At 32.7% G+C, this 15,116-nt stretch overlaps 1 protein-coding gene across 3 annotated transcripts in view; it reads left to right on the top strand.

Annotated features, from left to right (window-relative positions):
• The window catches only part of Usp15 (ubiquitin specific peptidase 15), a 122,470-nt gene extending 107,636 nt beyond the window's left edge, over nucleotides 1-14,834 (top strand). For all 3 annotated transcript variants that reach the window (XM_027925817.3, XM_027925808.3, XM_027925824.3), the window contains 11 exons: nucleotides 1,414-1,497; nucleotides 1,588-1,682; nucleotides 1,778-1,969; nucleotides 2,849-2,964; nucleotides 3,142-3,414; nucleotides 3,802-3,872; nucleotides 4,240-4,355; nucleotides 5,014-5,163; nucleotides 7,119-7,222; nucleotides 10,079-10,167; nucleotides 14,374-14,834. In XM_027925817.3, the coding sequence (XP_027781618.1) occupies nucleotides 1,414-1,497; nucleotides 1,588-1,682; nucleotides 1,778-1,969; nucleotides 2,849-2,964; nucleotides 3,142-3,414; nucleotides 3,802-3,872; nucleotides 4,240-4,355; nucleotides 5,014-5,163; nucleotides 7,119-7,222; nucleotides 10,079-10,167; nucleotides 14,374-14,556 (1,473 nt within the window). In that variant the 3' untranslated portion in view covers nucleotides 14,557-14,834. The remainder of the gene's footprint in view (nucleotides 1-1,413; nucleotides 1,498-1,587; nucleotides 1,683-1,777; nucleotides 1,970-2,848; nucleotides 2,965-3,141; nucleotides 3,415-3,801; nucleotides 3,873-4,239; nucleotides 4,356-5,013; nucleotides 5,164-7,118; nucleotides 7,223-10,078; nucleotides 10,168-14,373) is intronic.
• The last annotated feature ends 282 nt before the right edge of the window (nucleotides 14,835-15,116 follow it).

Here is a 15,116-nt window from a genome sequence, read left to right as displayed (position 1 = left end):
ATTCTCAGCACCATATAAAAATAAAGGCATTCTGTCTATCTACAACTACAAAAAAATTTTAATTAAAAAAAAGAATATGGAAGAGCTTCTAAGACAATATTATCACAGCAATAGAAAAGAATTAAGAAGTAGTGTTACATAAGGAAAGAAAGATTTTTAAAGATTGGCGTGGTCAGCAGTCATTCTACAGAGAGATCAATAAAATAGAGTCTGATAAAGAGTGAGTTGTGTAGTAGTTTTGGTAATGTTGGCAATAGGTTAAATAAAGGGGTGAAGACAAAAGCCAGAAAATGGGTTGAGAAGTGAATGGGAGATAAGGAAGTTATAATAGTCAGTGTAGAATATTGTTAATAAAGTCATTTATAAAGCAGGGGAAATAAGGGAAAGCAATGAAGGACTATTTTTATTTTTGTTTTGTTTTTTGAGATGTTTATTGTATTCCAGTGCTTATGCAAAAAAGTCAAGATAATAAGAAAGTCTAGTTGCTAGATTTAGGTCTTAGCAGAGGATAGAATTCAGAGCATATAAACTAGGGTTCTCCCTTAATGGGAAGAAAAACACTTAACTTGTATTGCAAGAGACAGGAAAGGAAAAAAAAAAACCTATATGTCCTCAAGTAATTTTTTAAGGGAACTAGAAGTTACAGATTTTTACCACTTTGGCAGCTTCCATTTTCTTAGTAAAATAGATGTTCTTCTGAAGGGAGATACAGTGAAATAGGAGGCCTAAGTAATGGTGAATATTTTAAATAGTAATTGAAATGAGAAAAACAGCAAATAAGATTCAGAGAATTGTTTCTGGGCAGTGTTAAGGATCAGTTGAGACTGTGGATTTGAAGTTCACTGGCATCTGAAGTTGGGGAGTTTTCTGCAGCTTATCTGAACTGCTTTGAGAAAGTTCAGCAAGAGTGGAACTGAGTAATAGAGGTTAAAGGTTTTATAATGGAATGATTGAATTGATGAAGAATATGGGGTCGGGATGGAAGTGCATGAAGACAGTAGGGAGAAAATCTGAGTGTCATAAGGACTAGAAATCTCTATAAAAGATAAGAATAGGTAAGAATATGTTTCCAGGTGAAGCAGGTAGTGGTAGTTAGACAATAACCTGCTAGAGTTTAAGGTATCAGAAGCAAAGCAGATTCAGGTGGCGACAAGGTCCAGGAAGTTGACTGTACTTGAATGCAAGGATAGATCTTTGAATTGAGAAACTGAGGAAAAATAAGGGGTGGGATGAATCATCTATATGGACATTATCTCCTAGGGTAATGGCAAGATTGGAGGTAGACATTATAAGCCAAATGCTGAATACCAAATGAATGTAAGAAAACAATCATGAGGTCAGTCTCATCTACTCAGTGTTTTTTTTTCCCAGTATAATAAGTTCATTACAGTTTTTTTTGTTGTTGTTTTTTAGTACAAAGTGGTTGTCCCCAAAATTGGAAATATACTAGATCTTTGCACAGCATTGTCTACTTTGTCAGGAGTACCGGCAGATAAGGTAAGATGTTTCTGGGATTGAAGAATTTAAATTGGTGTTTAGTTTCTCGGTGTTAAAAAACCAGCTTAATAGAAATTTATTTCCTTTTAGATGATAGTTACTGATATATACAATCATAGATTTCACAGAATATTCCCTATGGATGAAAACCTTAGTAGTATTATGGAACGGGATGATATTTATGTGTAAGTATGAAATTTATTGTGCAGAGTATTACTTGAAAATAATCAAAAGAAATAACAAGATTTTTGAGAGTTTATGGTCCATTGTGTTCTTATAGGTTTGAAATTAACATCAATAGGACAGAAGATACAGAACATGTGATTATTCCTGTTTGCCTAAGAGAAAAATTCAGACACTCAAGTTATACCCACCATACTGGTTCTTCACTTTTTGGTCAACCTTTTCTTATGGCTGTCCCACGAAACAATACTGAAGATAAACTCTATAATCTTCTCCTTTTGAGAATGTGGTAAGTGCCAGACAATTCTACTTCAATAAAATAAGCATGGGAATGAAATACAGGTAAAAAAAGTAAACATGCAAGGAACTACCAGAATGTAATTGAACATTATCTCAACTTTGTTTAGACAGGTAGCAATTTAAAAATCAGGTTACAGTCATCTACTTTCATGATCATGAAAAAATGCATTACTGAGGTTATTTTAAACCCAGTATTATCAATAACTGTGATACATGTGTACACTCTGGAATCATAACAAATGGCAAAGTCTCATATCTTTGTGCATACTACTAGCTCAAGAACTCGTACTAATTGTCTTAAAAGAGTAAATATTCACAATGTATAGTCCATTTTTTGCCTTCCTAAAAATCTTGATTTGAATTATATAAGGTAATCATAAACACCATTTGATCCTTTTTAATTTTTTTATAGTTGACATGTTCAGTATTATTTCTTGTATACCTAATTATTGTAGTTTCATGACTCATACATAAAGATCATATTATCCTCATTTTGATCACTAGTGCCACAAAAAATATTATTAAAAATGTTCACATTATATAAAAGCAAGCTTTCTTAGCAATAACATATATATCATTTAAATGGGAATCTTATAATACTTTAAAGTTGAGAAATTATTTGCCACAAACTTTAATGTATAAAAGACAGATATAACACTATAGAAGTAAGAAAATATTCTTTTTATAAAGACAAATAAAACACAATTAATTCTACTTATGGAATTGTAAGCTTTGAGTTTTAATTTATTTTTAAATCTACCAAATAACCACTGTTATTGCATTGAAAAGCTCCATTTTATTGGTAGAGTGGAAAATAGTTTTTAGATCTCTGTAGAATTGAACTTGTTTGATTTCTGATTTTATTAAGCCGATATGTCAAAATATCTACTGAAACTGAAGAAACTGAAGGATCCCTGCATTGCTGTAAAGACCAAAATATTAATGGGAATGGCCCAAATGGCATACATGAAGAAGGTTCACCAAGTAAGACTTTCCTGTTAAATTATTAAAATGTTTCACTTGGATTATTGCCTCAGAGAAAAAGTTTAAAAAATGGATATTAAGGAACTAAAAACAAACCATCTGTAAATCTAGGTAAAATAATTATTTCAGAAATGTTAACACTGGATTTATTTAAAGATCTCTAATATCTAAAACTAGGTGAAATGGAAACAGATGAACCAGATGATGAATCCAGCCAGGATCAAGAACTTCCCTCAGAGAATGAAAATAGTCAGTCAGAAGATTCAGTTGGAGGAGATAATGATTCTGAAAATGGATTATGTACTGAGGAAACTTGCAAAGGTCAACTCACGGGACACAAAAAACGATTGTTTACATTCCAGTTCAACAACTTAGGCAATACCGATATCAACTACATCAAAGACGATACAAGACATATAAGATTTGATGATAGGCAGCTTAGGCTAGATGGTAAGTATTTTTTGTGAAAAATGACTTGAGCATCAAATTTCAGTAAGTGGAGTTTTTAAACTATAAAAACCATGAAATTCAGCCCAACCATGAAAAATACCATTTATCTATTTTAAAATGTTAAATAAAAGGCCTTAATATCCAGGTACACTAAAACATGCAAGTGTTTACTAAAGCAGGGTTTAACTTCATGCTTCAGCTTTGTATCTTTTTGTCTTTTGATCTCACATTGTTAAAGGCTTGGAAACAGTTATTTGTCCTAATCATCTGTGCAAGTAGAAAAAATTGCTCCTTGTTTATTTTTATATATACCCTAATGTTAAAATATAAAAATTTTAGTTGTAAAACACATTGAATTTTAAAGAAAAAAAATGTTTTTCACCTTAGAAAGATCTTTTCTTGCTTTGGATTGGGATCCTGAATTGAAAAAAAGATATTTTGATGAAAATGCTGCCGAGGTAAGTTATCACTCAAACACTGCTTCTTTACCTTTTCTTGGCTTACTTTATTCTAATTGCTAGAGTTAATCACACTCTTTTGTACACTTTCTGCTTCCTTGAAATTAGTTTATATTTTGCCATTAAAAATTTGGTCACAAACTTTTTTTCAACTAGAGGGGTTTTGAACATGCTTTTTGTTGACATGTTTTAATTATAGAAGGTCATTTAGGAGTTATTAAAAAGTATGATAAAAATCTCAGCTGAAATAAGTTTTATGATTCTCTTGAAAGTTTAGGAGTTTTCATTATTATTCATAGTAAGATGGTATCACTAAAATGAGTTTTGTTTCATTTGTTCTCTTAACTCAAGAAATACTTCTCTTTAGGATTTTGAAAAACATGAAAGCGTGGAATATAAACCTCCTAAAAAACCCTTTGTGAAATTAAAAGACTGTATTGAACTTTTCACAACAAAAGAAAAGTTAGGTGCTGAAGATCCCTGGTAAGAGACAAAGTTAAATAATTGTTTCTAATTATTTTCTTTAAGGCTTTATTCTGAAGTATGTGGTACATCAAGTTGAAAAAATGATTACTAAATATTCTTATTGCTATAAATTTCTGTAATGTAATAGTCTATTAAAAGGGATGGGAATATCTCCAAAAGTATTATCCCATCATTAGCTTTAATCTCATTACTATATTTTCCCTAATAGTCATTTTACTATTTATAATTACCTTTTTCCTAAGAAGTTTCAGCTGTGTTGGAAAAAGCTTTTTAGGGAAATTATTTTGTGATATCATTCCATTAAAGTCCAAAGTTTTGAGATTTTTCTGATACCTATGTCTCAACACACATTTGTAATATTATGTTACATGGTTCATATCTTTTTTAGCATACTGAAATGTAAGTAACCTAGCCCTCATCATTTATTTGAATATTTATTTGCGTATTAGTTTATAATGGTTAGACTTATTTAAAAAATGTATTGAAAATAAAGAGGAGTTGCTGTTAGACTGGTATATATTACTCCTAAAATAATTGCTCACTGAAAATATAGGGTTCCCCACCACCACCCTTGGGTTTTGGCTTGTTATTTTTGTTAATGGAGCTAGCCATTTATACCTCTGTCAAACTTTTAAATATTTCTTTTTGGTTTTAGGTATTGTCCAAATTGTAAAGAACATCAGCAAGCCACAAAGAAATTGGATTTATGGTCCCTTCCTCCAGTACTTGTGGTACATCTCAAGCGATTTTCATACAGTCGTTACATGAGAGATAAATTGGATACTTTAGTTGATTTTCCTATCAAGTAAGTTAAGTTGTACTTAATAAACATTGAGCATTCTAACTTTTTTCAAACTTATTTTGATGCTTTTTGTCATTGTATCTTAGTAAAAGATTTGAATTTATTTTTGAGTAGATATAACCATTTTAAGGGTTGATATTTCACAATTTTTATTCCTAGAGATTTTTCCAAAAACAAAAGTGAATATTTTCTTTTTAAATAAATATAACTCACTGTGTCTTGCATTACCTTATGTGTTCATTGACCCCATTTATAATTATAAGATTTTTTATGGACTTAGCAATTTTGTTTTTCCTAGGATTCATTTTATCATTATTCATCAATTATTCCTAAATTTTTTAAATGACTAAAATATTATAAAAATAGAAAAATGGAATTGCTTAGAATGTTGATTTAATAATGAAATAAATTATCCCTATATGCATTTATCCTTCAGTTTTTCTTGTTGCATGGTATGACATCATACTTGTAAAAAGGTATAACAAAGTCTGGAAACCATCTTCATAGTCTCTTTTTGTTTGTTTGTTTGTTTTTTAGCTTTTACTAAACACAGTTAAGAATTCAGGACAAAAAAGGGAACATTGTATTCTCATTCATTTAGTCATGCAGCAGGAAGGACTTCATCACACAATATTTTGTAATAAAGAGCTTGGCATTATCCTGTATTGCAAAAAAGAACATGTGACAGTATTCTTTCATATTTTATGATATTTGTGCACCAAAACTTACTTGAATCAGTTAGTAAGTGGACAAATGCTGAAGGCAGGTGTGTATACAAAAGGGACTGGAAAGGATATAGGTGATTTTAAAAAACTGAAAATATTAATTATTCATTCCATTTATTGAGCAGGAAGAAAAAGGTTATTTATCAAAATTGTGAGCCATTAAAATTTTCAAGAATATAGCATTTTGACAATGTAAATGCAAGAAAACTAGATTCTAATATAGGTATATTTGGAAGTTAGAATTATTGCTTTTGCAGGGCGGGGGTGCTGGGGTTAGAACCCAGGGTCTTACACATGCTAGGGGAGTGCTCTACCAACTGAGCTACACTCCCAGTAGAGTTGTTGCTTTTTAATGATGTGAGTATAAGAACAACAACCAGAAATGATGCAAATGTAAGAACAACAATAATAAACTATTTATAAGATGGTGTGTTCCAAGTTCATGCATATATGATTATGAACAGTCAATTGCATTCAAAGAGTGCTGCCCATTTCTGGTCTATAGGTTATCAAAATCAGGAAAATGTGGAATAAAAATGGTCTTCAGTTGACTTGATTGATAGATACTGGGAATTGAACTTAGGTGAGCTACATCCTCAGTCCTTGTTATTTTTTATTTTGAGTCAGAATCTCACTCAGTTGCTGAGGCAGACCTCAAATTTGCAATCCCGCCTCAGCATCTGAGTAGCTGGGATTATAGACATTCTTGATGTTCTAGTGTCTAGCTTAATTTTTAAAAACTCATAAGAAAGTTGTTTTTCACTCTCCCTTTATTTTTTTGCTATATAAATCATTCCTAAAAATTATTTTAAAATAAAAAGCTGGACATGGTGGCACACGCCTGTAATCCAAGTGGCTCGGGAGGCTGAGGCAAGAGAATCACGAGTTCAAAGTCAACCTCAGCAATGGTGAGGCACTAGGCAACCCAGTGAGACCCTGTCTCTAAATAAAATACAAAATAAGGCTGGGGATGTGGCTCAGTGGTTGAGTGAGTGTCCCTGATGCTCAATCCCCAGTACCAAAATAAATAAATTAGTTGATTAAATAAAAACAATTCATTGGATCGAAATGATAATGAGTTACTTGACTCTTGATAATTTCTTTGGTGAAAAATATGGAGAGAGGCAACACTGGCAGAAGGGAATAGAATTCATTGCATTTCAAAGAAAAAAAATGAATTTATTATATTTAGGGAAAACATAACACTAACTTCATTTCTCTTTAAAAAAACAGTGACTTGGATATGTCGGAATTCTTAATTAATCCAAATGCAGGTCCTTGCCGCTATAATTTGATTGCTGTTTCCAACCATTATGGAGGGATGGGAGGTGGACACTGTAAGTTGACAGTTTATATTTTAACCTGATGATGATGTTCGAATAACTATTGATTTTTTTTTCCTTAAGGTATTTATTACGTCTGGTAAAATGTCAGATGGGTCTTTCATATAATAGTTATGCAATATTGATTAATGAATGAATCAGCTTTTGAACCCTTTTAAATCTGAAAAGAAAGGATTGAGTTAATCATACTCCTCATTGTCAGTTGAAGGCACTGGAAGAAGTGTTACTGGTCCATTTGGGGTTCCTCTTCTCCATTGTTTTTCCCTTCTCTTTGTAACATGTTTAATGCATGTGCTATAAACCATGCATATTTGCTCACTTTTGTAATTGGTACTGTACTACAGATCTCAGCAGATCTTGCTTGTTTTCTTTATACTTTTGTTATCTATTTTGTCCATTGCTCCTCACTACTCATGGTTTACATTCACCATATGGTGGATATCCAACTTGCCTTTGAGACTGGTAAATATTATTGTTTCTGGTCTGTTACATGAAAATTTCTTTGAACTGTGTACTCAGATGAAACTGCCAGGTTTAAATGAGTATTTAAATACTGCCAGATTTCTTTCCATGTTGAAACTAACAAATCCACCCTCTCCTCCACTTGATAGGTTTTTCTATTGAACGATCTTTGCATTCTTGGGATGATCCTACTTGTCTTTTTGTGGTTTTTGATACACAGTAGAATTTCATTAACTAATTAAGATTGTTAAAATTTCATAAGTTCAGTGGTCTTATAATTTTTTATATTGTTATTTGACTTTGAAATCAAAATTATAGCCGTAAAACAGATAGGATGCCATACTCTTCTTCTGTATCCTTTTCATCTAGGTTTTCCAATATACTTCAGAATGGTTTATAATACTTTTATGCTATGTTTTTGTCCCTTTTTTTCATTCTTTTCTTTTTTTTATCAATTCTTCCGAAAGTTCGCTTTTCATCTTATTAATTTGTTAATTGTACTTATTGTCTCATTTCATTTTTACCTTGATGACAGTTTTCTTCTTGTTACTTTGGTTCAGATTAACAAACTCAAAATACACAATGGCAGAGCTTACTTAAATTTAAGAACATATATAGAGGCTGGAGATATAACTCAGTTGGTAGAGTGCTTGCCTTGCATGCACAAGGCCCTGAGTTAAATCCCCAGCATCACAAAAAAGAAAGAAAGAACACATATAGGAAAAGAAACAACATAACATGGACAAAAACTGTTTAACAGAGGTCCTAGGTAATTGGCTGTCATTTTATGTTGCTATTTTTCTAACTTCTTGGGTTGACCGCTTAACTTTTTGCTTTCCATTGTTTTTGAAACTATATTGAAAGCTATAATTAAAACTATAAACTTCCTACTAATATTGCTTTAGGTCTTGGTGATGGATTTTGAAATGTAGCATTTTTATTATCTTTTAATACTGTGACTTTTTAAATTTCCTTTTGATTTTCTGCTAGCCCAGGGTCATTTAATTATTTGCTTAATTTTCAAGTACATGGGGGGTTTTTTGTAACAGTTGGGAGCTTTGTCTATATTAATCTTTAAGAGTTTGAAGCTTTGACAGTAGCCTAATACATGGTTTCTTTAAATTTTCATACATTTGAAAAAAACATATGTTACCTATTGAGACATAAATCCGTATGTTTCTTCTTTTAAATATTTTTTTTGGTTGTATATAGACACAATGCCTTTACTTTATGTATTTTTATGTGGTGCTGAGGATCAAACCCAATGCCTCACATATGCTAGGCAAGGGCTCTACCACTGAGCTACAACCCCAGGCCCCTTATGTTTCTAAATAGTTTTGACAGTTGTGCCCAAATCATTACACTGTATGATTATTTTTTTATGTTCATTCTATTCTGAGAGAAATTTATCAAGACTCCTATTTAAAGTGTTGATTTGGTCTGTTTCTCCTAATAGTTTTATTGGTTGTTTTGCATTAATAGTTATATTCATTTTTACAATGGTTAGCTCTTCTCTCTGTGTAGTTCCTTTTACTGGGATTTGGCATTCTTTCTTGTCTTTATCTCGGATATTACAAGTGCTGCTCTAGCTTTCTTTTGATTCAATCCTCTAATTGGCTAACTTTTGTTGGAGATTTGTCTCTTATATAATTCACAAGATTGTTCAATCTTGTCTTTTTACTCAGCCTGAGAATATGTTTTGCTTCACAGTGGTCTTGAATTCAGATTAACAAACACAACACACAATATGCTTCATCCAGCAAAGAGTTTGCTTAGATTTAAGAAAAGATATAGGACAGAATACAACATGTACAGAAGTTGTTTGTCAAAAGTCCTAGGTAATTGGAAGGGGAAAAATTGGGAGAGGCTGTACTCAAAGGAAGCTATTCAGTGCATGGCTGTTTTCCTCAACTCTTTGCAAAACTAGTTTTTTATCAGAGTACATGAATGAGTATTGCCACACTAGTTGTCAAATGTTTTGTTAATCCAGCAAGTTGTACAAGTCTTGTAAACAACATCATGCCTTTGATTCAGGAGACCTGAGTATTACTGATAATATAATCTCTGACAAAGAATCAGGCAATGGTTGTCCCATATGTGGAATTTAAAAACATTCTTTTAATCTGTCTTCTTATTGCTGCCTCTAGCCAGGTTTTTTTGTTTTGTTTTGTTTTTTTAAGTTTGACTCTCACTTCCCTCTTACAGCTTTTTTCATGGTTGATTTTTGGGAGGGGAAACAAACAGCAGTCAAAATATGAGACATTTATTTCACATGGTAGGTGCTTAGTAAATATTGTTACGAGTTTAAGCTATTGCGTAGATGATTATAGAGTTTTGAGAATTCCCTAGATCATTTTAGTCATAAAAGTGATTTTATTTTCTCATTAGATACTGCTTTTGCAAAAAATAAAGATGATGGAAAATGGTACTATTTTGATGACAGTAGTGTCTCCACTGCATCTGAAGACCAAATTGTGGTAAGTATATTATATATTTCCCAAAAATTGTGGGATCAACTGTTTTTATGGATAAGAATTCGCAAAATGGAAGGGATGATGGTGTAGTTCATTGGTAGAGGACATGCTTAGTTAGCATGTATGGGTTCAATCCCTATCTTGTACACTGCCCCACCACAAGAAAAAAGGCAAATTAATAAAAGGGGCCCATGGAACACTATTGTATATATTCTAGTATGCCTAGTAGCTAAGAGACACTTGCTCTGATTTAAAGAAACATAAAATTGTACCCTAAATGGACACTTGTCTTCAAATTTGCCCATAACAAAAGCACAAAATGCAGTCTGAAAATTTTTCATGTAACTTGTACAATGGAGTTTCTAATGAAAATTAGTTTTCCTCTAAAAAGTAGGTCAGCTCTTACCATTTTAGATATTGACTACTTAAAAGTCAAAATCCTTTAAATGCCTTACCATACCTATGATCTTTAAAGCCTAAGACAATTAGACATTTAAGTTCAAAATGACATAATCTTTTAAAAATTATTAACTTCTTTTAAACAATATAATTTTTAAAAGATTAACTCCTTTTGTATGCTTGTTACTCTGGTATTCTGTGACTAGTAGAAAAATAAGAATGTTACATCTGTTTACGTTGGCATTCATTTATCATCCACATTTGTTGTGTTTTACATCTGAGCAGATTTTCAGATGTTGAGATGGAAAATGACTAGTGTGTTTTTAGAAGAAAGTTAAAAATTGTTTAATAAGGGTTTATTTTTCTATAAATTTTGCAGCTCTATAAATTTTACCCATTGTTAGAATACTACGAAGAGTGAGAAATATTGTATTTGCTCATATGATAGTATTATTCAAAAGGCTTTCTGTTGATGTGAGAAAAACTAACTTACTTTATTTCCCAGATTAAAGTATATTCCCTGAGGGCAAAGACTAACTTTTTAGTTTTTGATGCTTTAAAGTCTTCAGTTTATAAAAGCAAATTGATAAATTTCTGAGCCCAATTATTGGCATAGTTTTATTCTGTCCTTGCATGAATAGCACTGAAATGTTTGTTTCTCTCTTCCCTTTTTCTCTCCTTCCCCGTGTGTGTGTGTGTGTGTGTGTGTGTGTGTGTGTGTACAGTCATATATCACTTAAAATAGGAACACATTTTGAGAATGCATTGTTAGGTGATTTGTTGTACAAATAGCATAGATTATTCTTACACAAACATAGATTATATAGCCTACTACACACTTAGACTATATTATAATCTTACGTGATAACCATCATATATGCTTTCCATCATTGACCAAAATGTCATTCTATGGTGTGTGCCTAAGTTAACATTTCCAATTTATACTTAAACTCCTCATTCTTTTGTCCTCAATTTTTTTCTGTTCTCTTTTATCTCCTAGCCCAAATATCCTAAAATGGCCAACATCCCATCCTTCAAAGTCTCTTTAACATTATTGCCCTAATCTCCCTTTCAAGTAATTTATCTTATTTATATACACTACATGAATTTGATTTTGCCATGCATTTAATAATGATGGTTCTTTGTGTGTGTGTGTACATACACACAATCGTGGGTCACTTAACAGGGATACATTCTAAGAAATGCATCTCTAGGTGATTTGTTGTGCAAACATCACCAGTATTTGAATACCTTACTTATGGATGTGGTGTCTTTTATATGAGGGACTCTATTATAAGCAGCATTAAAAGACAGCTATATCTCTTCTGGGTAGTGCACACCTGTAACACCAACTATTCAGGAGGCTGAGGCAGTAGGATCGAAAGTTCAAGGCCAGGCCTAGCAATTTAGCTAGACACTATCTCAGAATAAAAAATTTAAAATGTGCTGGGGTTGGAGCTCAGTGGTAAAGCACCCCAGTGTACAATCCCCAGTACCTATAAAAAAATAAGACAACTATCCAAGTTAATAATTGTGTTATAAGTTCCATTAAATATTTTACTATGGTTACACCTGAGATAGATGTCTCAACTCAGATTTGGAGTTTAAGCAAATAAGACTAAGGAAATCCTCATAGTGAAAGTGTTGTTTGACCTGAGTCTACTAATACAAATGAGTAAATTAAGGAAGCAAAGGGGGGGGTTCTAAGCAAAAAGAACAATACTGCAAAAGAAAGGAGACATGAGGGCAGGATGTTTTAAGGGCACAAAATGTTCTTGTAGGAATATGGGGAAGTAATTAGGCTAGAGATAAATTTAAGTCTTGAAGAAAATCAGCATCCCAGTTGTTTAAATGTTTCTTTAAAGACTGAAAAGCCAGCCAGGTGTGGTGTGGTACACATCTGTTATCCCAGTGGCTTGGGAGGCTGAAGCAGGAGGATCATGAGTTCAAAGCCAGCCTCTGAAATTAGCAAGGTTTGTCTCAATTAGCAACACCCTGTCTCAAAATAAAAACTGAAAAGGGCAGGGGATGTGGCTCCTTGGTTATATACCCCTGAGCTCACAATCCCTGGTACCAAAGAAAAAGAAAAAAGACTGAAACCATTAGATGATTGTTAAGCAGTAGAGTGACATTATTAAATTTTTATCTTAACTTCTCTACAAGAGCATTTAGATTTAAAGCACTGAGTAGAGAAAGTAGAAAGTCCATACAGAAGGCTGTCACAATTAACTTAATCAAATTAGTGGTAGTGCCAGTACAGACAAGGGGAGAGTGAATTTGAGAGAGATTTACAGTATAAAATAAATAAAATTTTATAAATAATGATGTAGAGATGCAGGAGGGGAAAGTTGAAGGTGTCTCTTACTTTAACATTAACCGAGATTGGGAATTTAGGAAGAAAATTTGCTGTGTAGTTTGAATTACCTATATGATAGTTATCTTGTAGAAATTTCTACTAGGTAGTTGTATTAATAAGATGAGTTCAGAGGGTGATAACTGGTTTAAATTATAAATTTGAGGAGTTCAGAGTTGATAGCTGGTTTAAATTATAAATTTGAGTTGTCAGCCTTAGGTAGAAATTGAAGCCAAAAGCTTGAATTAGTTATCTAGTGAGAGGATACAAATTGAGAAAGAGAGTTGAGCTGAGTGCAAAACATAAAGGTTAGGATTTAATGAAGCCACAGAATAGTCTGAGAAGAAACCTGAAGAGATAGTAGAAGATCTAAAGAGAACTGGTATCACAGAAGCCAAAAATTGATGAAGGGAAAAGTAGTAGGTAGGACATTAAATACTATAGAGAAATTCGCCATTTACGTTGTTGTTCAGAGGTTATTGACCCAGTGAAAGTCAATTTATTAAAATGGTTTGGGCAAAAGTTAGATTACATTGAATTGAGTTTATGTTGAGAGTGAGTTATGGGTATAGACTACCCTATCAGCCTAGTTGTAAGGAAGAAAGAAGTATGTGGCATCTAGAAGGGAGGTAGAATGGTAGGGGATTTATGATGAAAAAAAACTTAAGTATTCTTTAATGCCAAAGAGAAAAGTTCTAGAAGATAAAGACTCATTAAAATATACAATGAGTGGGGCGTGGTGGCACACACCTGTAATCCCAGTAGCTTGGGAGGTTGAGGCAGGAGAATCACCAGTTCAAAGCCAGTCTCAGCAATTTAACAAGACCCTGTCTCAAAACAAAAAATAAAGTGGGCTAGGAATGTGACTCAGTGGTTAAGTACCTCAGGGTTAAATCCCGGTACCAAATAAAATAAAAAGATACGTAGTGATTGGGTGGAGGGGATGCTCAGCAATAGAGTGCTTACCTAGTACTCATGAGGAGGCCCTGGGTTGAATCCCCAGCAGCACCACAAGCATACCCCCACCATACACACACACAGAAAGACACAGTGGTAATTGATGGAAAATGTCCTTAATACAGTAGAAGAAGTTGGACTATAGAGCAAACATGGGATGAAACAACTATTAGATAAAAAGCTCACCTTTTCCTTAGAGAAAAAAGGAAGGAAGACATAGAATTCTATTTCATGTTAGAGTAACTAGGTTAATCTATTCTATAGTTGTGTTTATTTCTTAATCCAAATAACAGAAAAAAATTTTAATCTAAGCATTTTTCCTTTACATGTAGAAATCATATTTACTTAATTTTAGTAACTTCCATTTGAACCATGTGTGGTTTTTTTCTATTTGATTTGGGCCTCGTTAACAAATTGATACCAGGTAAAATACTCATACTATAGTTAATGTGTTCTTTAAGAATTGTGACCATTTTAACACCCTTTATTTGTTTTGACAGTCCAAGGCAGCATATGTACTCTTCTACCAGAGACAAGACACTTTCAGTGGAACTGGCTTTTTTCCTCTTGACCGAGAAACTAAAGGTGCTTCAGCTGCCACAGGCATCCCATTAGAAAGTGATGAAGATAGCAATGATAATGACAATGATATAGAAAATGAAAACTGTATGCACACTAATTAATGAAAGTCCTAGAAGCCATAAAAGAGAGACTTCCTGCTGGTGGTATCTATGGAAACGAAGTTACCCACCACATTAAAACAAGTCTGAGATGGGGAGTTTCAGATAACCGAATGTAAATCCTTTATCAGATTTTAACTTGTGCAGTACTTGAAGTGAAACACAATGAAAACTTTAACAGAAATTGTCTCATAATACATTTACAGTCTTGTATTTACAAGCTAAATATATATAGGAAATCACAAATAAATCCCTTTTAAGTTTGCTGCTGTTTTGATGAATTATGTTTTCTTTAATTTTTTGGATGTGAGTTGATGACAAATGTTAAATTTGTGGATGTTGGTCATTTATTTTGCTCTGATTATACTGCAAGGAAACTATGAACTTAGTTTTTGGATAATCTAGTTCATGTGCATTAGGCTGCCATATATACTACTATAATGTTTTAGCTGCAGTATCAATATGGCGTAAATACTGCAGTAGTGCTGGAAAACCAAATTTTCAAATCTATCCCTGGTAATCAATGTGGGCCTATTAAAAAACCAAATCATGATACAAGAAAC

This window comes from Marmota flaviventris, chromosome 3 (genome assembly GCF_047511675.1).
Source record: "Marmota flaviventris isolate mMarFla1 chromosome 3, mMarFla1.hap1, whole genome shotgun sequence".
In the NCBI taxonomy this organism is placed as follows: Eukaryota; Metazoa; Chordata; class Mammalia; order Rodentia; family Sciuridae; genus Marmota; species Marmota flaviventris.
The sequence above is the reverse complement of the archived record's forward strand: the minus strand, read 5'-3'. Positions and strand labels throughout refer to the sequence as shown.